The sequence below is a fragment of the Camelina sativa genome, chromosome 7, assembly GCF_000633955.1.
Source record: "Camelina sativa cultivar DH55 chromosome 7, Cs, whole genome shotgun sequence".
In the NCBI taxonomy this organism is placed as follows: Eukaryota; Viridiplantae; Streptophyta; class Magnoliopsida; order Brassicales; family Brassicaceae; genus Camelina; species Camelina sativa.
In genome coordinates, this window is record NC_025691.1 from 10,063,646 (window position 1) to 10,085,334 (window position 21,689).

General features: G+C 37.1%; 3 protein-coding genes and 1 long non-coding RNA gene across 4 annotated transcripts; 3 read left to right on the plus strand and 1 right to left on the minus strand.

Annotated features, from left to right (window-relative positions):
• LOC104704492 lies at positions 957-1,484 on the minus strand. Its single transcript, XM_010420569.1, has one exon. The coding sequence runs from the start codon at positions 1,482-1,484 to the stop codon at positions 957-959; it is 528 nt and encodes a 175-aa protein (XP_010418871.1).
• Positions 2,891-5,292, plus strand: LOC104700849 (glutamyl-tRNA reductase 1, chloroplastic-like). Its single transcript, XM_010416445.1, has 3 exons — positions 2,891-3,280; positions 3,418-3,659; positions 3,875-5,292. Exons 1-3 carry the CDS (start codon positions 3,019-3,021, stop codon positions 5,000-5,002), a joined length of 1,632 nt encoding a protein of 543 aa, XP_010414747.1. The 5' UTR covers positions 2,891-3,018; the 3' UTR covers positions 5,003-5,292.
• On the plus strand, positions 7,267-9,376 carry LOC104700851 (phosphoglycerate mutase-like protein 2). The gene is made up of 10 exons (XM_010416446.2): positions 7,267-7,444; positions 7,574-7,635; positions 7,711-7,818; positions 7,960-8,039; positions 8,202-8,364; positions 8,453-8,527; positions 8,599-8,687; positions 8,790-8,909; positions 8,983-9,027; positions 9,110-9,376. Exons 1-10 carry the CDS (start codon positions 7,318-7,320, stop codon positions 9,198-9,200), a joined length of 960 nt encoding a protein of 319 aa, XP_010414748.1. The 5' UTR covers positions 7,267-7,317; the 3' UTR covers positions 9,201-9,376.
• LOC104700850 lies at positions 17,507-20,019 on the plus strand. Its single transcript, XR_753661.2, has 4 exons — positions 17,507-17,955; positions 18,175-18,403; positions 19,388-19,477; positions 19,627-20,019. It is a non-coding gene; the product is annotated as an uncharacterized LOC104700850 (long non-coding RNA).

Here is a 21,689-nt window from a genome sequence, read left to right on the forward strand (position 1 = left end):
TTTTTTTTTTTTTTTTTTTTAAAAAAAAAAAAAAAAAAAAAAAAAAAGCGAAAACTCAACTTTTTTTGTTTTACTTCACAGACATAAAACTTTCACTATGGCCCTGTTCGGTTTCCAGTTTTGGGAGACAATAAATCAACAAAAAGGCAGCAATTACTCTATTGAAAAGCAGATAATCATTCTTTCACAATGCAGCGATTCCATTCAGCGATTCCATCATAGAAAGTAATTAAGGTCCCTGGAAATTTGAGCGATCACAACGACCCTCTAAACAGTCGATGGCGACTGCTTTCCTCTCGCCATCATACTGTTTTATTTTCTCTCACCTCCATTTTTTCACTCTATTGCCTTTTCAAAATTTGTGTCGCTGGTCGCTAATGTAGTAATAAAAAAAGAACAGGGTTTGTATATACAGGGAAGTCACAATAAAATTTCTAACATTTACTACATGGACCGTTTTTTTTGGTGGACTCTTTGTTTTTTTGCCTTCTTCTTCCGCTGGTGCGCCTTCATCTCATCTCCCAGTGGTCTTATGTTTTTTCAAAAATTTTATTGAGTGGAAGTACAATTGCTTGTGGAAATTGACGTAAAAGCACATCGTAACATAATTTGAAGCCCACGTCAACTAAGATTAGTTCTTAACAAATCTTAAAAAGTCTATACACGTACCAAAAAACCTAGAAATTAGGCTTTATAAAATCTCCTCAAGCGGTACAAGGGTTTTCTAGTTTATTAGGAAGAGAAATTATACCATAAGTTGTTATCAAAAAGAAATTATACCATAAGTAACCTAATTAGTTGTCTACATGCAAACAATACCAAAGGTAGAAATTATTTTTGGGGACTATTATCTCAAGAAAATAAATCGAATTAATCTATTACAAGTGGGCTGCAAACAAAAGAAACGTGTGAATGAAGCCATCTTTCTAAATCTGAAAACCATACAAAATAAATCTTCATGACTCTGTTTCGCAGTAGTAGGGATGGTCGTCAAAATCATCTTCAAGAAGAAGAACAGTGTGGCAGACAGGGCAAGAATTACTCTTACTTAACCACCTGTAGATACAGTAATCATGAAACTCATGGGGACAATACGCCATCTGCTGAAAGTTTTGTACCTCCTCTGATATATCCTCCAAACAAATAGCACATGTCTCATTGTCTTGAGTAGGAAGAGGAGAAGATGCTCCAATGATTCTCTGTGTGACGTGAAGGTACATGTTAAACGGTGCTGGAACTCGCTGGGATGCGAAAGCAATCTCGGTACAGAGGTGACCGCATAAGAGATTATCTTGGAAAGTTGAATGGAGAACATCTTGGATCTTGTGCGGATCAAAGCTAACCACGTTGTTTAAGATCAGGTGAGTGTCTGGGAACGGAGGACCATCATCTCTCTCACGCTTGAGATCTATCTCCACTGTAGTCGATGCAGACTCGGAGTGACAAGGAAAGACGTCAATATCAACCGTGACTTCTGGAAACATTCTTGTTTTTGGAATTAGGGCAAGACAAGGACCTAGACGAGTGTTAGAGACTTGGAATTGTGAGTTTTGCTTACTTGCTGAGATGATCTTGTGGTTCTTCCCGATCTTATAACTTATATATAATTACTTTAGTCGGCGTAGGACTCTTGTATGGTTTGTTCTCAAATTGGAGAGACATTGAAGTTGCAGGTTTTTTAGCACGTGTTAAAAGGTTCTTAAGTGCTGCTCTGATTCAGATTCTCAAAAAAGGAATCAAGTTTGGTTTGTACAATCAAGGTGGAGTTTTGTGTTCCCTTTGTGGTGAAACAAAAATCTTATAGCCGAAGGGTTTTTACCGTGACAAATGTATAAAGTTTGGCTTTATAAAGAAAGTCTAAACTGAGTTTGGAATTAAACAGAGGATTGATTTTAAAGGTATTATCTATCTGAAAGTGTGTGCTCTTTGGCTTGATCATCTTTGCCTAGGTGGAGATTTGTGAAGATGAGTAAGAAAATGGTGATAAGACAAAATCAAAGAAAACCTCAAAATTAGGATCAACCATTGCAGGCATACATGTGCTGAACCTTGGGACCATCAGAACCACCACGCTAAAGAGAGGGTGAGATAGCGAAGTAGAAAAAATTGATTTTAACATTGAGAAATCGATTTTGACAGTAAAAAGTGACAATGATGTGTCCAGGTAGGCAAACAAAAAACTAATGTATATTAATGTTATAATTTTATTGGTTATATATTTTAACTGATCTGTCAACTTTTCCTTCAACTAAAAAGCTGAGGTGTCAATACTAGAGAAAAATACATCTTATTTTTATTGTATTGATAATTTATATATTAAGCAGTTACTAATAGTTCGTAAGATAACTTTAAGCTCCTAATCCTATATTCCGGTATTCTTTCATATTATATAAGTTTATAATCAATATATGGATAGGGTGATTCATTAAAATGTTCAAATAAAAACCATTAAAATGTTAAAAACTTAAGAACTATAATTTTTGTTATTTTATCCAAAAAAAGTTTATTGTATTAATCTATTCTGAACTTTTTCATATGGTTCTCCTAAATCTACATAGATTCCTTTCAGATATCGGGATAATTCCTATGCACACAAATTATCCCAATTTTTTTTTAAATAAATTATCCCAATTTATTTTCACCATAGATCTCATAGGAGTCACAAGTCTACTAGGAAACAAAATTTAAAATAATTATATGTTGCCGTGTAAGAAGAAATGCCACCAAATAAGCAAAAACAAGTGTGGATAAAACGTGTTCACCACCCGCCAATCAAATTTCATCAAAATCTCAATCTTTCTCATTACACATATCTCTAGATTACCAACCAATCAAAATCCATAATTTCCGGTTAGACTAAACCGGTTTTGACTCGATTTGATTCAGCCTCAAATCATATTCACAATCACAACGATCTCCTTCTTCCACATCACACAACCCCATCTCTCTCTCTGTCTCTGCCTCTCGATTCCTTGATCTCTCTCTTTTGGGTTTTGAGAGATTGAGATTTGGGTTTCAATGGCGGTCTCAAGTGCTTTCGTTGGTTGTCCAAAGCTTGAGACTTTATTGAATCACCACACTCTATCTTCTTCTTCTTCTTCGTCGTCTTCGTCTTCTGTTTCACAGACAACATTGGGTCTTAATGGGGTTCGTGCTCTTCCGAGGAACAATAGAACCAGACGAGGTTTGATTCAGAGAGCTCGTTGTGAGCTTGATTCTGCTGCGTCTAATGCAGCTAGCATCTCTGCCCTTGAACAGCTCAAGAACTCTGCAGCTGATAGTATGAGTTTCTCTTTCTTAGCCACTTAAAGTTTGAATCTTTTTGTGTGTCAATTTCAATTTGTCGAGTTATGGTTATGTTTTTGATCTGAAAGCAATGTTTTTTAAGTGATGTGAATGCAATTTTGTGGTTGTTAGGGTATACAAAGGAAAGAAGCAGTATTGTTGTGATTGGACTAAGTATTCACACAGCTCCTGTGGAGATGCGTGAGAAGCTTGCTATACCAGAAGCTGAATGGCCAAGAGCTATTGCTGAGTTGTGCGGTTTGAATCATATCGAAGAAGCTGCTGTGCTTAGTACCTGTAACCGTATGGAGATTTATGTCTTAGCTTTGTCTCAGCATCGTGGAGTGAAAGAAGTTACTGAATGGATGTCAAAGGTGTGACCTTTTTTTCTTCCCTATAGTGTTCTTCTTTGTGGTACTTTGGAGTGTGACTAATGCTTTGGAACATGTTAGTGTTGTAGTACTGCATTGAAGTTGTAATTTTGCGCTTTCTACTTTAGATTGATCATATCATCTGTAGTGACATTGATCTGTTCATATATTATATTGCTTGTCATGGTTGTGTTAACAGATTCTTTTTCTTTTGTCAGACGAGTGGGATCCCTGTTTCGGAGATTTGTCAACACCGTTTTCTGTTGTACAACAAGGATGCTACACAGCATATATTTGAAGTCTCTGCTGGTCTTGACTCTCTTGTACTAGGAGAAGGTCAGATCCTTGCACAGGTGAAGCAAGTTGTTAAAGTTGGTCAAGGAGTGAATGGCTTTGGGAGGAATATCAGCGGACTGTTTAAACATGCGATAACTGTTGGGAAGCGTGTCAGGACAGAGACAAACATTGCTTCTGGGGCGGTTTCGGTCAGCTCAGCTGCTGTGGAACTTGCTCTGATGAAGCTTCCGCAATCTTCACAATCGTCCGCTAGGATGTGTGTAATTGGCGCAGGCAAAATGGGGAAGCTTGTGATAAAGCATTTGATGGCCAAGGGTTGTGCTAAAGTGGTGGTGGTCAACAGAAGTGAAGAGAGAGTTTCAGCTATCCGTGAGGAGATGTCTGGTATTGAGATTATATATCAACCTCTTGATGAGATGCTAGCTTGTGCTGCAGAAGCGGATGTCGTGTTTACCAGCACAGCCTCTGAGACGCCATTGTTCTTAAAGGAGCACGTAGAGAATCTTCCTCAAGCTTGTTCTGAGGTTGGAGGACTGAGGCTTTTTGTTGACATCTCTGTCCCGAGGAATGTGGGGTCTTGTGTTAATGAAGTAGAAACCGCACGGGTTTACAACGTGGACGATCTCAAGGAAGTTGTTGCTGCCAACAAAGAAGACAGGTTGAGGAAAGCAATGGAAGCTCAAACCATAATCACAGAGGAATCCACACAGTTTGAAGCATGGAGGGATTCACTGGAGACGGTTCCAACGATCAAGAAGTTAAGAGCTTATGCAGAGAGAATCAGAGTGGCGGAGCTCGAGAAGTGCATGTCCAAAATGGGAGATGACCTCAACAAGAAAACAACTAGAGCGGTTGATGACTTAAGCCGAGGCATCGTGAACAGGTTCTTGCATGGTCCAATGCAACATTTGAGATGTGACGGGAGTGACAGTAGAACACTGAGCGAGACCCTTGAGAATATGCATGCTTTGAACAGGATGTACGGGCTTGAGAAAGACATTTTGGAAGAGAAGATTAAGGCAATGGTGGGACAACAACAACAAAAGTAAAAGAGGATGTTCATCCCTTTTGACAGACAAGATTAGCTTCCGCAAACCTCCCCAAGTAAATTGCATAGATCCTAAAGCCATGGATCTATTTGATTCATTTAATTTTATGTGCAAGAGACTAACATTTCTATCGTCAAGTGTAAGTGTTGTGAAGCTAAAGCGAGCATGTTGCATGTTTTTTTGCTTCAGAGACACTCGGAGTGTAATGGTATTGATCCAAAAGTACCGTTACATATTTGTAATAATGTATAAACTTTGATTCGTGTGGTATAGAGAAATGTTTTCAGCCATCGTCTTATCTTGCTTGTGATGTTGCTTTCTTGACTGGTCTTTTATGCCAAGAATTTGATTCGTTTGAGATTTAATCAACGTATTGATGATCCAAATCTCACACTTATATTAGATAATATCACGTAAAACAAAATATCGTATGATTTATCAGATAAAAACAATCATTCTATCCGTGTTGTTTTCAGAAATAAAATTACTCTGATTTCATGTTAAAAAAAATCACAATATGGAAAGAACAGAGATTATTTGTGGACTCATTGGCTTTTTATTAGTAACATTACATAATCCAATAATGACATAAATCAATAATGACACATTTAGGAGTGGTCTCGATAAGATATGGATCCCATATAACAATTTTGCTTCAATTCAATAATAATAAAAAAGAAAACAAAAAACAGGAACAAACACACACATAAAAATAACAATGATAAGTTTAGCCATATTTGCTACCTTAAGCTTTATAAATTTAATGACTTATTGTTATAATATGAAAAAATGTTATCATATTTGTTATTTCAAAATCACGTATTGTCAGAAGTTTATAAGCTATTGAAAACTCAAACATAACTATCCAAACACATGTTAAAGTTCATAACTAATTAAGAACACAATTTGTCTTTTATCATCAACTTTAGAAATTAAGAACAAAAATATACATATCTTCTAAGTAGACATTTACCCTCTCAAAATCATGCGCATTTTAGGTACAAATGACATTTCAGATGTATTTGATATAATCTTTTTTTGTTTGAACTTGTTTTAAAATTTAGAATAATTAACTTTAACTCACATATAATATTATAGCCATAATTAACCATTATGTTGTTCACATATCCGACGAAAACATCACTTGGTTATAAAGCATCTTTGTAAATATACTCATCTAATTCCAACAATTGATAATTTCTCTTGGAAATACATTTGAGCATCTCTAATAGTTTAAAACCCAAAATGTAAAGAGCAAACTAATTTTTTTTGTGAGTAATATACATAGCAATAATATAATTAATATGATACTATTGGTTGCTATCTTGGTGAATAAATGATGTGATAAACATACAAATGAAATTTGAGAAATCATTGTTATAATTTAAAGTATATATTTGTTATTAACTTTTAATTTAGGGGCATTTACCATTTTTCTATGCCCATTTTTTAAAATACACTATGTTGATATCTATTTTCAAAAATATCTTTTTTTTCTGTACAAAATGATTAAATTACTCTATTTTTATTAACATTCTATATATATTGAACAAGATATTTGTAAAAAATGTTTTTTTTATCATAAAACTTATTTTAAAAAGAATCATATATCGAGTAACTCGTGTATCACACGGGTAATAATTATATATAAATTAACATCAATATATATTCTACATCATTATATAAGTAATTTGGCTTGCAATTTTTCTAGGTTAGCTTAACATAATTTATTACGCATAATAGTGCATGAGTCTTTGGCTTGGTGTAATTTTTTTTTTTTTGGCTTGTTGTAATATTACTAAAAGTATTTATATTCTAGAACTAAATTACCTAAATAACTAAGGATTTTTTATTTGTTGGAAACTAACCATGAGCCAAGTTTTAGAAAGAGTCAATTAACAATTTCACTTTTCTTTTTTTCTAGCATGTTGCATTTAGGGAGAGAAACATCCAATGCAAAAAGATACTTTCATGTAATTTTAAAAAAATAACGTGTAATATATAAAAATAATTTTTCATAATAAAATAAATAGCTATAATTTATTAAAATAATTTATTTTTTGAAAATAAAAAATGTGTTTATGAGAAAAGATAGCAAAGGTTTTGGAAATAATATTTTAGATATAGTTATTTCGTTTCTCTCTTTTTTTTGTCATCACATTAATTCAAGTCAAACAGAACCACAACAAAGTTTTTGGGACTTTTGGAATATTCCGAAGTTATACTCGTGTAATGGACAAAAGATATAAAAGGAAAGTTAGTAAAGTAAAAGAGTAATTAAAGAAAAGCAAGAAAAAGCTGGCCACGGGATCTCTATGATTCACCAATCATCAATGACCTCAAATCTTTCATTTTACATTTCCTCTGTTTCTCTTTCTCCTCTTCCTTCGATTCGTCGCCTCTCTTCTCTTCGTTGTTGCAGCTCTCCTCTTCCTTCTCACGGTAAGCCTCTCCTTGTCTCTTGATGATGTGAGACGCTAAAATCTTGACTTCATCATTATATAGTCAACGCTAAATTGGTTTTATGTTTCGCTGATCTGTTTTTCTTGTCTGATGAATAAAAAATTATAGATATGGAGGCTAAACCAAGCCAAGGTCTTTACCCACTACACCGTTGCAAAACTATACATCTGGTTTGTTTGTTCCCACAATTCGGATTAGGCTATGTTGTTGTTTCTCAGATTCTGATTGAGCTTCTTGTGTTTTAGGTGAGGCATGCTCAAGGGATTCACAATGTAGAAGGAGAGAAGAATCATGATGCTTACTTATCTGAGGATCTCTTTGATGCTCATCTTACACCTCTTGGATGGCAACAAGTAAGTCAATCTACCCATCATTGTTTATTGTTTTTATCATTATCACTAAAAAAATATGAATGATCTGTTGTTGTAATGCTACATATAGAGGTTTTTGTGGTTTTTTGAAAAAGGTTAGTAATGTGAACTCTGTTATTGTAGGTTGATAATTTGCAGAAACATGGTAAGGCAAGTGGGATTTCTAAAAGAATTGAGTTGGTTGTTGTGTCACCTCTCCTCAGGTAATATACTAAACCCGTAAAGGTAAAGCTTACTGATATGATTTTAATGATCTTTTCATATGGTTGGATTCTTACTTGAACATACTTCACGATTTATGTTCTGCTGCATAGCTTCTTTAAGGGTACCTTTATATTTTAACTCAATACTTGTTTTTCATTTAGGACATTACAAACTGCGGTTGGAACTTTCGGTGGGGAACGTGACAAAAATGGTGTTGATGCACCTCTGCTTATGGTGGCAGGTGCAGGAAACAGCGACCGCCCCGCTATATCAAGCTTAAATTGTCCACCGTTCATTGCGGTCGAATCCTGCCGTGAACATTTGGTATGTTTACTTTTCCATCTTTTGCATATAACTGACATTTTCTTGATATTAAACCATTTTCAATTTAATGTTCTTGTTTTGGTTTTAGGGTGTTCATCCTTGTGACAGAAGAAGCAATATCACCAAGTACCGTGAATTATTCCCTGCAATTGATTTTTCACTGGCAAGTACCGTAATCTTTACCTCGAACCAGCCTTTTCTTTTGTTTCACATTTTCACATATTCCATATACAGATAGAAACTGATGAAGATGTCTTGTGGAAGCCTAATGTTAGAGAGGAGAACAAAGAAATTGCGGCCAGAGGCGTGAAGTTCATGAACTGGTGAATATATACAGTTGTTGTTAACATCACTATGTGTCTGATGCTTTTATTTATAGTCTTGGTATGATCTTTTCTTTTGATTGATATATCAACTGAATTCAGGTTGAGTACAAGGAAAGAAAAAGAGATCGCGGTTGTTACTCATAGTGGGTTCTTGTATCAAACATTAAACTCATTTGGAAACGATTGTGATCCAGCTGTGAAAAACGAGATTTCTACAAAGTAAGAGTTCTTCCTGATCTCTCTTTGACCATTTGCCATTTATCTTAAAATTTGTCACTTTTGATTGTTACAGATTTGCCAACTGTGAGCTCCGTTCGATTGTTCTCGTAGATAAATGGTAAGTTTGTGTTTATATTAGCAAGTGCTCACATTTGATACATTCACAAAGTCTTATGCCTTCTTCTCTCTTTCGTTTGCAGTATGAATAGTTCAAACCCTTCAGTGACCAACTATCCCGGAAAAATACCTGCCGGAGAAGATCTTCCTAGTGATATTGCTGCTCACAAGTAGTTATTGAGACAAGAGTGTCGTACAAGTTAATGTGTTTTCATTGAGCATTTGTCCCCATTTCAATTTGATTTTTATGTTTACCAAATTAATTGCTACACGAAAGGCAGACTTCAGATGTTGTACACTATGCGAAAAAAATGATAATTTATCAAAAGTGAAATTTGAAATTATAGAAACGGGCATAGCATTCAACATAAAACCTTGGCATCACCACAAAAAAAAAGAAAAAAAAAACTGAAATTCAGAGTTCAAGAGATCACTTAGGGCATGTGCATCGATGTTTCTCACAAAAGTTTCTCACTTAAAAAAAAATATAGTATAATATTTTTTTTTTATTTTTTTTGGTAAGAAAACAGGGAAACCTCGATATTATTAAACTGAAACTAAAGTATTACATGAAACAAAACGTGAACGCGACGGTCCATCAATATCCGCTCTTAGCAGTGGAACAAGCTCCACTGGTAGAGTATCAAAAGAGTGAAAACCCAACGGTAAAGAGAATGCATAGTTTGCCAACCCGTTCGCAAGATAATTGGCCTCCCTATACACATGAGAAATTCGGACTATCCAGTCCTTTGAAAGCAAGCCATGGCACAATCATACCAGGAAAGACAACATGTGAGACTCACAAATCCCCGATGTCAAAAACCCGACCACCAACTCCGAGTCTACTTCTAACTCCAACCGCATAGCCCTCTTCTCCCAAGCAATATGAAGACCATAATACACTCCCCAAAGTTCAGCTAGAGGCGCCGAACACCGTCCAATATTCAAAGCAAAGCCTGCACACCAATCCCCTGAACCATCGCGCAACACACCACCTGCAGTTGCTGGGCCCGGATTCCCATGTGAAGCACCGTCTGTATTAACCTTAAACCATCCACCTGTTGGTAGAACCCACCATATCTATCTCTCCACTCTATCCCGATTACCAGCGCAACTCCCAGCTACCGCAGTGGTCCGAGTTACCTCACTCGCCTGATCTTTAAGAAATCGAATTCTATACTTCCATAATCTGTTTTCTCCAAAAATATTACCACAACGCCACTTCCAACCCCACCAAACCGCAAGAGCAAAAATTGTAGCCCACGATCCCCTTTCACCCAAACCCCCATATATCCATTCAAGCAGCGATTGAGAAAAGAAAGCTGGAAGAAGACGAGTCCATATACCCGCCATAGCCGGACAATCACGGAGGATATGGAGAATGGACTCCACTCCACCTTTACAAATCTGACATATCGTTGTGTCACAAAGATGTCTTCTATACCTCTCCTCATTGGTCATAAGCACTTGGTTACCTACCAACCAGAGAAACACCCTCAGTCGTTCCGGTGCAACCACTTTCCACACCCGTTTATAGAACAAGTCGACATTCTGTGTTGGGACATCGTCTCTCGCCAACAGAGAATACGCAGACTTGACAGTGAACCTACCATCCAACGTGTCACTCCAGGACAACCTGTCCTTAGCCCCAGTCACACTATCAAGAACCATTGACACCAGCTCTAAACTCTGATTTGTAGTTACAAAGGGTGATATTCTTTGATAATCCCACCCGACTCCTTCTACTCATAAATCTCTGGCCGTTAAACCCTTGATAGCATCAGGAATCTCACCATGAACCATTTCCATAAGCGGTCTTCTTCACAACCACTTATCAGACCAAAACTTAATCTGTCTCCCGTTCCCGAGGATCCAACTCTATCCCTTGGGAACCACTTCACGCAACCCAATTCCCACACTCCGCCAAGTCGAAGACCAATTACTCTTAACGTTCATCCAGGAGTGGTCATGAATATCTCCTACTTTATACTTGCTCCTCACAACCTTGGCCCATAAACTCGATTGATCATGAATAAGTCTTCATCCGATTTTAGCTAACAACGCTTTGTTCATATCACAAGCTTTCCTGATCCCAAGACCGCCTTCTGCTTTCGGTAGGCAGACTTTTTCCCAAACTACCAAGTGTTGTTTTCTTTTCTCCAAAGTGCTTCCCCAAACAAAATCACGGAACATTCGATCCAACTGAGTCAAAGTACTCATCAGTATTTTAATTCTACTCATTGAATGTACATGAATGGAAGCGAGAACTGCCTTAGTTAACGTAATCCGTCCTGCAAAGCTTAGCATACGCCCCTTCCATCCAGATAGCCGTGAGGAGACCCGTTCAAGTACCTCTTTAAAAGTCTCTTTATTAATCCTTTTTTGGAGAACTGGCATCCCTAAATACTTGCCAAGTGCTCGTGATGCCTGAATGCCACTCACATCACTAATCAAACCACGCAACTCTCTCGAGACATTATTTGAAAAGAAGATTTTAGACTTTTCAAGGCTCAGTTTTTGTCCAGAAGCGTGACAAAACCTCTCTAGAAGACTACGTATCACTCGAACTTGTGACACCGATGCTTCAGCAAACAATATCCAGTCATCAGCAAAACAAATATGAGACAGCTTTGGACCTCCTCTTGACAAACTGATCGGTTTCCATTTCTTCTCCTCAATTGATCCTTCTATAAGATGACATAATCTCTCTAAGCACAGCACAAACAAATATGGAGATAAAGGGTCTCCTTGGTGCAACCCTCTAAACTACGTATCTACCCTTGAAACTTGACTTGGAGAAGGCATATGACAGGATTAGATGAGACTTTTTGGAGGATACACTTAATGCTGCTGGTCTCTCGGATTTATGGGTCAAATGGATAACGCAATGCGTGTCCAGACCATCAATGAGTTTGCATGGAGTGTACCGCTTCCTAGACCACAACCACATTATACGTACTAAGCCGACCAGGAATAAAGCTCGCTTGGGCAGGACCAACTAATTTAGTCATGACTCCCTTTAACCGTCCCACCATAGTCTTTGTAAGTATCTTAAATAAGACATTACAAAGACTTATAGGTCTAAACTGATTGATCCTTTCCGATTTCACCACTTTGGGAATCAGCACAACAAGCGCATCATTAGCAGATGGTGGTAATACTCCTGTTTCAAAAAACTCCATAGCAAACCGAATGACTGATTCACCAACCACATCCCAACACTTCTGGTAGAAACAGGTTGGAAACCATCCAATCCTGGGGCCTTAAACTTACCCATCTTACGTAATGCAGACTCCACCTCCAAACCCGTAAAGGGTCTATTCAAGTTCATTTTATCATCATACGACAAATTGACAAACCCCCTAACTGGAAGCTTTTCAACCACCGGCTCTACATCATCAAGCGGATAAAGCCTTTTAAAGTAAGCAATGGCTAAGCTTTCAAGCTCCAGTCCATTAGACACCCATTTCCCTTCCTCATCTTTCAACATGTCAATACGGTTTCCGCGCCGTCTAACGATCGTCGACGTGTGAAAATACTGAGTGTTCCTATCCCCGTGCAGTACCCACTTCTCCCTTGACTTTTGGAACCAAATAAGTTCCTCCTCTTCCAAAACTGAATCCAATTCTTTCGACAAGGCCATTTCTCTGTCCAATAACGCATCAGTCCGGTTCTGATCAATCAGCCCCTGCACTACCTGTATCTCCCTTACCAGCTTCTCTTTACGAGCTTGGACATCCCCAAACACCTCTTTTTTCCATCTCTTCAAGACTGTCCTTAGTTCCCGTAACACTTCTTGAGTTGTTAATTTCCTGTTCCAAGACGTAGACACCAGATCTTTAAACCCATGATGGCCTAACCAAGCTGCTTCGAAGCGGAATGGACGTCTACTCGCATTAGTTCTCACTTCTAGTGACAATTGCAGAAACAATGGAGTGTGGTCCGAAGCCAGGAAAGGAAGATGCGTAACAGTAGCTTCCTGCCATCGCAAATGAGAGTGAGGGCAGCAGAGAATGCTATCCAATCTTTTTGCAACATAAGTATGTTCCACTCGGCCTCTCCTCCAAGTGTATAATATTTTTTATTATAAAAGTTTCTTATAAAAAATATAGTATAATATATTGGAGAAACTTTCTCCTTCAATTCAAAAAAATTTGATAATAAAAAATTATTATTTTATATTTTATAATTTTTTATTTTTATGAGAAACTTCACCAAAGACTAACTAATGCACATTGTCTAAGTCAGCACCCAAAAACCTAACATTCGTCAAACGAAACCATCCACAAAACTACCAAAACCAAGAGAAACGTACAATATTTTTATGCCGACCTAACAAGTATCATTCTCAATTCCTCGGCCATGAGCCACCATTTCTGCGACCATCTCACGCTTAAGAGCATAAACATAAGTAGAAACTGTATGAGTTTCTCAATATATTATTTTAATATTATTTAATACAATTTAATTTTTGATTTAAATTAAAAAAAAATAAATAAAACATAACCAATATACTGACATTTGTGAGATGAGTTTCTAGAAATGTTTTTATGGGCTTTCATGAGAACCGTATCTCTTCTCTCTCCTACTTTTTATTATTGTTATTTTAATATTATTGAAAACCTATGCGAGAAATTATGTAATAAACATTCACTTTAAATGATCTAAACTTAATATTGACAAGATGACATCTGAAGATGCATCCCGAGGTTGTCGACAATTCTTTGCAAGACAATAGGCCAGTAGGATGATATCCTCAACTTCATTTTGAATGCCTGCTAGAGCAAATGAACATGATATTTTCTTAGATGTAAAATCTTCACATTCCCAAATCCATCTATTTGGAAGTACTCATGATTTTCTGTGTCGTGTAGAACAACATGAATGAAGTTTTCTTCTGAATCCAATCCTTCTTCATGTACTCAGGGTTACAATTATACTCAGTCAATTTCTCCATTTCAAAGATTTTAATCACTTGATTCACAGATTGGTCTTTCATCTTAGATATTAGTTCCGCCTACTTGTTTGATATTACCTTCAATTTCTAGGAACGTAGCAGAGTACTTAGTAATGACAGATAAGCACACTTCTCGAATGTAGTCCCATATGTCCTTGATGAAATCGACCGGGTCATCATGTATTCCATCCACATATCGTGAAATAACAACCCCCAGGAATGATGATCTTGGAATAAAAAAACGCATTCACATTTATTTAAAACCTGGATTTCCACCGTCAAGAACTCAGCCACGTTCATTGCCATTTGTTCATCAGCTGGATATTCGAAAAAATCTCCATCAACAAGGATCTTTGTGAGAGATTCCTTGGCAGACTCCATCATTGCAATCAATGCTTTAGACATACTCAAATCTAGGACCCTTTATTTCTTAGTGCTTTCGATTTCAGGAAGACATGAGGTGATCATCGTCTTCCTTCCATGGCTGAAACTTGGTTGAAAGCCTTACCACAAAATAAATAAAAATATATTGTTGACTCCAGGAACTTGACGTTGATCTCTAACAACTTAACGTTGATCTCTAGCAACTTAACGTCGACCTCCATGACCAGGAACGATCAAAACAATAAGATAAAAATTTCTTTGAACTCTCTTTTGATTAATAGAAAATCTGTTTACAAGTTTCTTTTAAACAATTTTCTAATCTCTCAAAACTCTCTGTCTAAGATCCTTCTCAAATCTTAGGACTCTAAAGAAACCTCACAACCCTCTCTTAAGTTCTTAGCTCTTCTTTTTCTCAAAGCTAGAACTTAATGGTTAGGAAACTTTTCTCTTGTTTGTGCTAAAGCTTCCAATAAGCTTTCGCACCCTATTTATAGAACTAGGTCTACCTATTCTATTTCTAATAGGAATTGGAAAACTTCCTTTTTCTTTTTGGATTAGGAAATTTTCCTCTTACTTTATGTTTACATTCCTATTATAAACATGAAATCTTTTTCGAACTTCTAGAAACACCACATGCCTCCCAAGCCTCCGTGAAGTCTCTTGCTTCTGGATCCTTCCTCGTTATATGCCGCCATAAACACTTTCCTCATTTTGATGCTCTGCTCTTTGTACAAATGTTCTGTCCTTCTGAAGTAGCTTAACCACTTTGCTCAAACCTTGCATCTTCAAATTACACCTCCTAGTCACAGTTCTAAACCTGGACCAACCTGAGAGAATTAAAAGGTTCAGGAAAAAAATTAAATTTATAAGAGCCTTAAATCAAAAAGAGGAGAGCTCACGAAACAAGGTCTTCCTCTGCGACGATCCCCTCCACCATATCCATGTCCTCCATCACCAAGAGTTTCAATAGGTAGAGGATTCTGACTCCAACAAGCCTGAGGTACCATACATGTTCTTGGTTAATAGAACACTTTATACCGTATCGACCCTCTAAAGAGAAACTCGTGAAGTGAGGCTAACGTGTGGAGTACATGACAGGGTTCCCTTTCCAGTATCGGGTATTTTGGATTTCAGGTTTAAAGAAATGAAATCCGTTCAACTATATTAAGATTTGGGTTCGGTTCGGGTTAACATCTATTGGGTGTGATAATTTTGGGTTATATCCAGACTCTCGAAATATATTCTAGTTTGGCATTTTTTCTATTCCAACCAAAATAAAAAACCTGAATCCTCATTTCGATGACAAATAAATAAAAACAATCTAAAAAACTATTCTAAACAATGATGTATCAAACTAAACAAAACCGATTGTAGTAATCCAGTAATAACTCTAAAAATCTTCCCCGGTCTATAAATTACTTTATAAATAAAATATTACTCGACAAGAAAGGGGTGAATTGCCTCAAGTTAACATCATCTTCTGATCGCATAGATAAAAACGAACCACGTAATACAAGTTTTCAATGTGAGACAAAAGTCATCCCTAATAAAGTCCAAGACTCAAGTCACTTAACCACTCGGATCGAACGAGACTGACTTTTAAAGTAACAACCAAAACTTAAAAAGATAAATAACCAAAATAAACACCACCGAACAGAAAAAACACCTTCTTCATGTGTTAAGTCAATTGCTAATATTTTAGATGTCGTTATATAAATTGATGGGAGCTCATCATCAATCAAAACATTTAAGATTTATAATTGGAATGTTTGCAAAGATTTCTATTTACTGTTTTGTCTCTTCATAGCATAACTACGGATTGGACCCGCACGTACACGCGGAGTTAATTTTAAAAAAAATACTAAGTTTGCAATTAGATTTAGACTATGTTATGTACACGCGGAGCTACCGTATTTGTTAAAAATGTAATTAACATTCACAATCCAATTTTCTACCAATTTATTTTTCAATTATTTTCAGTTTAATTTAGAAAAAGAACGATAAGATTTAAGTACACTAAAAAATAAAAATAAAAAGATAAATTGTCTGTTTCGGAAACTCCTCTCGTCCTATATACGGGTATGTCATGTTTTTATCTTATAACCGTAGTTTTAATAATATTTTATTAATTTAAGAATGTATATTTTAGTCTAACAAATAATAAGGAAACAGGTAAAAAATTCCGATCTACTTCACATTTTATTTGTAAATATAATTATCTGGTAGCATTAATATATATATATATATATATATATATATTGGTTTACTTTCGTGCGGGGTATTTTTACAATACTGGGAACAAGGCTGGACATTCGGGTTTGGGTAACCCATTCGGGTATAGGTAAACGGGTCTAGAAAAATAGAAATAATCGGGTATTTTTATATATATGGATTCGGTTCGGTTTGGGTACAATCGAGTTCGGATCGGTTCGCGTTATAAATTTTAAAACCCGATTAGCACCCAAACTACCGGGTACCCGAAAATAAGTTTTTAAAAATAATTAAATTTAAATAAATTTAGCTAAATTTACAAATTTTTCAAGATATTTTGATTGTTTTTGATATTTATGTATAAAACTAAATGAAATATTCAAAATTATAATCATAATTTTAGGTAATAGTATTATTTTATTTTGGACAACAGGTAATAGTATTATATTGATGCTAAATATTATAAAAATGTTTATATGTTCGGGTTTGATGGGTACCAGGTATTATCTTACCCCTAAACCCAAACCCATAGTTATTGAAAAATATAACCCAATAGAATTTTATAGACAAACTCATATCCAACCTGAACCCGATTTTTCAGATCGGGTTCCAGATTGGATATTCGGGTACGGTTTTTATGTCCAGATCTAACTGGGAAGATCGTTTGTTTTACATATTAGGCTTGTTCGTTTGGCTGCCGCAGGTATCTGCGGCTGCGGCAGACGCAGGTATAGTTGTTCGTTTGTTTGTCGTAGGTACCTGCGTCATGACGCTGCGGCAACTGCGTTTAACATTTTTAAACGTTGTTTCGATTCAACGGTTAAAAACATAAACGCAGTCGCTGTCGCTGCCGCAGCCGCAACTGCCTGCGTCAACCAAACGAACAAGCCCAATGTCGATAGATCGTTTGTTTTTACTTTTTAAGTTATCTGGGCCGTATTATACAGCTTTTATTTCTTATGGGTCTGAATTAAAAGAAAAAAAAGAGAAATGAAATGAAAAAAAAAGGGTTCTCTTCTCCTCTGGAAATCGATTCCTCTATCGTCAGATTCCAACGGTAATAGCTCAAAATGACATAAATTTTGTAATCCTAGATTAGGACCAAAGAGATTCCCATATTGAGCCCATGCTACTTGCTCGATCTTCACTCACCTTCTCCGTCCTCCACTCCTCCTCCACCTCTTCCACTACTCCTCACCATTTCAAATCCGCCACCACACTTACCGACGATGTATTTAAAATCTCCTTTTTTGCCGCGGATCTGTTCCGTTTTGTCAATGAAACCTACCTCTCCTCTGATCCACCGCTTTGTCTTCTCCTCCTCTCGCTAGTGTATAATGTTCAGAGGTCTCGAGATCTTCAATTTCGGAAAGCTAGGTAAATTGTCTTGCAATAACTTTTCCTTCTAACTTTATTTTTGAATGTTGTGTTAGATTTAGGAATCAGTTTTTCATGAGATGATTGAGTGAAATATTATATAATTTTTGAGTAAAATTAGTTATTCTAAATAATATACTGGATCTTCTTATTTGTTGGATTGTTATTGCTTACAATCTTTTTAGGCTTTATCATATGATTTTTTTTTTTTTTTTGCAGAAATGCTTTTGAGAAGCCAATTAGTTCCTAAGAAACTATCCTTCAAAATAGAAACTCAATTAATGATGGTTTCTTCGAATTGTCTCTTGTCAGCTGTATTTGTAATTACCCATCTTGTTTCGTCCATACTCTTATTTTATTCGTTCATCCATCACGTTAGCTATTGCGTCTGAAGCAAATCTGAGAATATACCAAACCCTCCACCCTACCCCTGTATATTGCTTCCACGGTAAACATCTCTTTCTCTGATTTCGTTTTTGTTGTTGTTGTTGATAGAGCTCTTTTTCTATTGCAAAGTTTGAGTAATTGCTATATCTTTGCTTCTCAATTTGTTAATTCATCTAGTCAATCTGTTCTGTTGTACGATCTCTTAGCTTACGTAGCTTGGAGTTGGACTTTGTAGTTGTGGAATCATGTCTTGTGTTAAAGAGAATTTAGACTTTGTGTTCTTGTTCCAAATGTTTTTTGTTTGTCTGGTTTTATTTATATATCTGGTGGTTTTATTTATTAAAAACTGTGTGCCTACAAATAAAGCTCGACTGATTGTATTCGTTTCTGTTTGATATTACTTTCTTTCAAAATAGAGAAGCTAACTGATAGAAAGGAAATATAGGGGAACTTAACTCGTTAGTCTTTTCATCTTTAGTCTTCTCATTTTTTTTTCTTTTGGGCAAACATCTTTACTCTCTCATAAGATATTGATTTAGTACATTCTGTCTTCAGTATAAATGGACATCAAGTTATAGAAATCATGTTCAGAAAGCTCAGCTTGTTAAGATGTGGTGCTGCCTTAAACTACTGACATTGTTTTCCCCCATTAACCTTTTGTTCATCTAAACTTTCTGGTTTATGATTTAAATTAGGAGGTGTATTTTCATCTCCAGTACTGCTATATAAGTGTTGCTTTGTTCAACTGTGAGTTAGCTTGACCATTGGAAATTTAAAGATTCAGACATTAAAGTGGAGTCTCTCAAATGTTATAAGCGTACCTTGTAAAATCCGAGAGCAAAATGCAAGTTTTTGGCTTGTAAAGAATAGGTCGATGTTTATGTTTGATTATACTTGAAGCTGAATTCTAACATTGCTACCCAATGAAAAAAAGAGTAGATAAATTAATTGGTGATACATATGTTTTAACATATAAATGAATGCGTATTTTATCATCTCAAAAATAAAACTAACGTTATATTGGTGTTGCCTTTGAGAACAAAAGGCAGAGGACCTTCTATTTTCTCCAGTGCTGTTATGGAAAATTGAAGTAACCTCAGATTTGGTTTGTGAACCTAAACAGACTAAAAGCAGAGTAAGTTAATTGAGGTTTTATTTTAATAATCTCATGTAAACATAAATTATGAAAAAGTGTTTGAATAAGCTCATGAACACAACATCGAGGAATAGCTCAATACCTAAATATGTATTACTTACCCTTTTCATATGGTGTTTATTTTGCAGAAGATAAGTGCTCGATCTTTGCTGGTGTTAGGTAGTGATACGTATGAGACTCTACATCCTCCTATCCTCTATCAGTACTGAAGGAAGATGAAGAAAGGCCCAAGTGGCTAAGAGTCCATCAAGTGGATCCCGTAGCTCCAAGAAGTAGTAGTGGGCCTTGGAGAGAGAGATTATCTAAAGTAAAGAATAAGAGTCACTATCCTTCTGCAGAGGACTGTAACGGATGTTTTGTGGGGACAAAGGTCTCAAGAGTAGTACTTATGTAGTAGGTTGGGGAAGGATTGTTTTTATCTATCTTTTGGGTGAAACATTGTAAGGGGGAGGGGAGAGACTCCATTAAACATTTCTCTTGGTTGTTACCGTTGTCTTTTATCAAAGAGTACTTTCTTATTATTGTCGTTTGTTCTGTTCGAGGTTTTCTTACATTCAAAACATATCAACTTGGTATCAGAGCAAGATCTGTCTTGGGAAACATTCAAAATGCCACCAGCAAAGAAAGTAGAGGAACTTGAGAAGGTCGTGGAGAGTATCCTGAAGGACATTTCAGTAGATATCTGTGCTAGAGAACGACGTTCAGGAGATCAAGAAACAACTAAGCAAACTGGATGTCATGGAGAAGCAAATGTCGAAGCTAGAAGTCCTAGAGCGTCTGGAGAAGCGGTTGTTGTGGGAAGAACGGAGAACGTGGGAAATGGAAACAAGGGTAAAAGACGAAACCCAGATCTCCGGCATAGACACGAGCCCAAAAGAAGTGGTGCAGCATCCATCAACTCGGAGCGCAACACCGGCGAGGGAAGAAACTCGGTCAAGGAGCGAGTCTCCAGAGAGGAAAGAGCCTCTGACTCGAAAACTCGAGCTACCACTCTTTGACGGAGAGGAAGATGCAGAGTGGTGGGTAACTCGAATGGAGCAGTACTTTGAGCTCAGCGAGTTTTCAGAGGAAGAGAAGCTCCGGGCGGTGAGGATGTGTTTCTCCAACGACGCTCTGTCGTGGTACCGTTGGGAACCGGTCGTGCGAGTTTTCAGAGGAACCGGTCGTGCAACAGGGGAGAAGTCGTTGTCACATGGTACTACATACGTGGGAGGAGGGTCAAATTCGTCTATTCCAAGGACCTCTTCCTCTCAAAAGACAAAAACGACGCAGTTTCGTTCATTTAGTGAAAAGAACCCTATGTTACAGACGAAACCCTTAGAGAATCGCCCTTTTCAGTATCGCCGGCTCACCGACGCGGAAGCGAACGAACGAAGGGCTAAAGGGTTGTGTTTCCGGTGTGATGAGAGGTATTACGCGGGTCACCGTTGTAGGTTGAAGGGTCTTCAGGGTCTGGTGGCCACCGTAGATGAAATCGAAGGAGAAGAAAATGAGGAAGAGGATGACTCTGCAGAAACGAAGGTCGAAGGACCAGAGTTCGCTGCTCTGTCCATCCACTCGGCAGTGGGGATATCATCCCCCCGGACCATGAAACTACGAGGAAGCATTCTCGGGAAAGAGGTGTTCGTGATGATAGACAGTGGGGCTACCCACAACTTTATATCCAGTACCATGGGTCAACGCTTGGGTATAGCTACTAAGGGGACAATAGGATATGGAGTTAGGATGGGAACAAGCTTGATGGTTAGAGGTAAGGGGGTGTGTCAGAATGTAGAATTGAACCTTCCAGGTTATGTGGTTGTCACTAGCTTCTTGCCACTGGAATTGGGAGAGGCAAACGTGATTTTGGGGATGCAATGGTTGGAAACTTTGGGAGATATGAAGGTGAACTGGAAGGAGCAGAGAATGGGGTTCCCAGTGGGAAACGGATGTGTAACATTGTATGGGGATCACAGCTTGAGGAACTCGTTAATCTCATTCAAAGCTCTGTGGAAAACGGTCCAAAGAGAGGGAGATGGCATCTTCATAGACTATGCCGAAATGCAAGCAGAGGGTAATGTTGGAGAAGAATTGACACCAGCAGAGTACCGTACACTGTTGGAGGAGTATGCACTAGTGTTCGCAGAACCACAAGGTTTGCCACCATCGAGAGGCAAGGAGCATGCCATTACTCTCAAACCAGGAGCTGAAC

Excerpts from the sequence above, each read along its gene's own strand:
- LOC104704492 (XM_010420569.1), bottom strand. The coding sequence starts at position 1,484 with ATGTTTCCAGAAGTCACGGTTGATATTGACGTCTTTCCTTGTCACTCC.
- LOC104700849 (XM_010416445.1), top strand. The coding sequence starts at position 3,019 with ATGGCGGTCTCAAGTGCTTTCGTTGGTTGTCCAAAGCTTGAGACTTTA. Across the intron at positions 3,281-3,417 it reads CAAGAACTCTGCAGCTGATA|GGTATACAAAGGAAAGAAGC; the intron begins GTATGAGTTTCT and ends TGTGGTTGTTAG. Across the intron at positions 3,660-3,874 it reads TTACTGAATGGATGTCAAAG|ACGAGTGGGATCCCTGTTTC; the intron begins GTGTGACCTTTT and ends TTCTTTTGTCAG.
- LOC104700851 (XM_010416446.2), top strand. The coding sequence starts at position 7,318 with ATGATTCACCAATCATCAATGACCTCAAATCTTTCATTTTACATTTCC. Across the intron at positions 7,636-7,710 it reads GTTGCAAAACTATACATCTG|GTGAGGCATGCTCAAGGGAT; the intron begins GTTTGTTTGTTC and ends CTTGTGTTTTAG. Across the intron at positions 8,365-8,452 it reads AATCCTGCCGTGAACATTTG|GGTGTTCATCCTTGTGACAG; the intron begins GTATGTTTACTT and ends TTTTGGTTTTAG.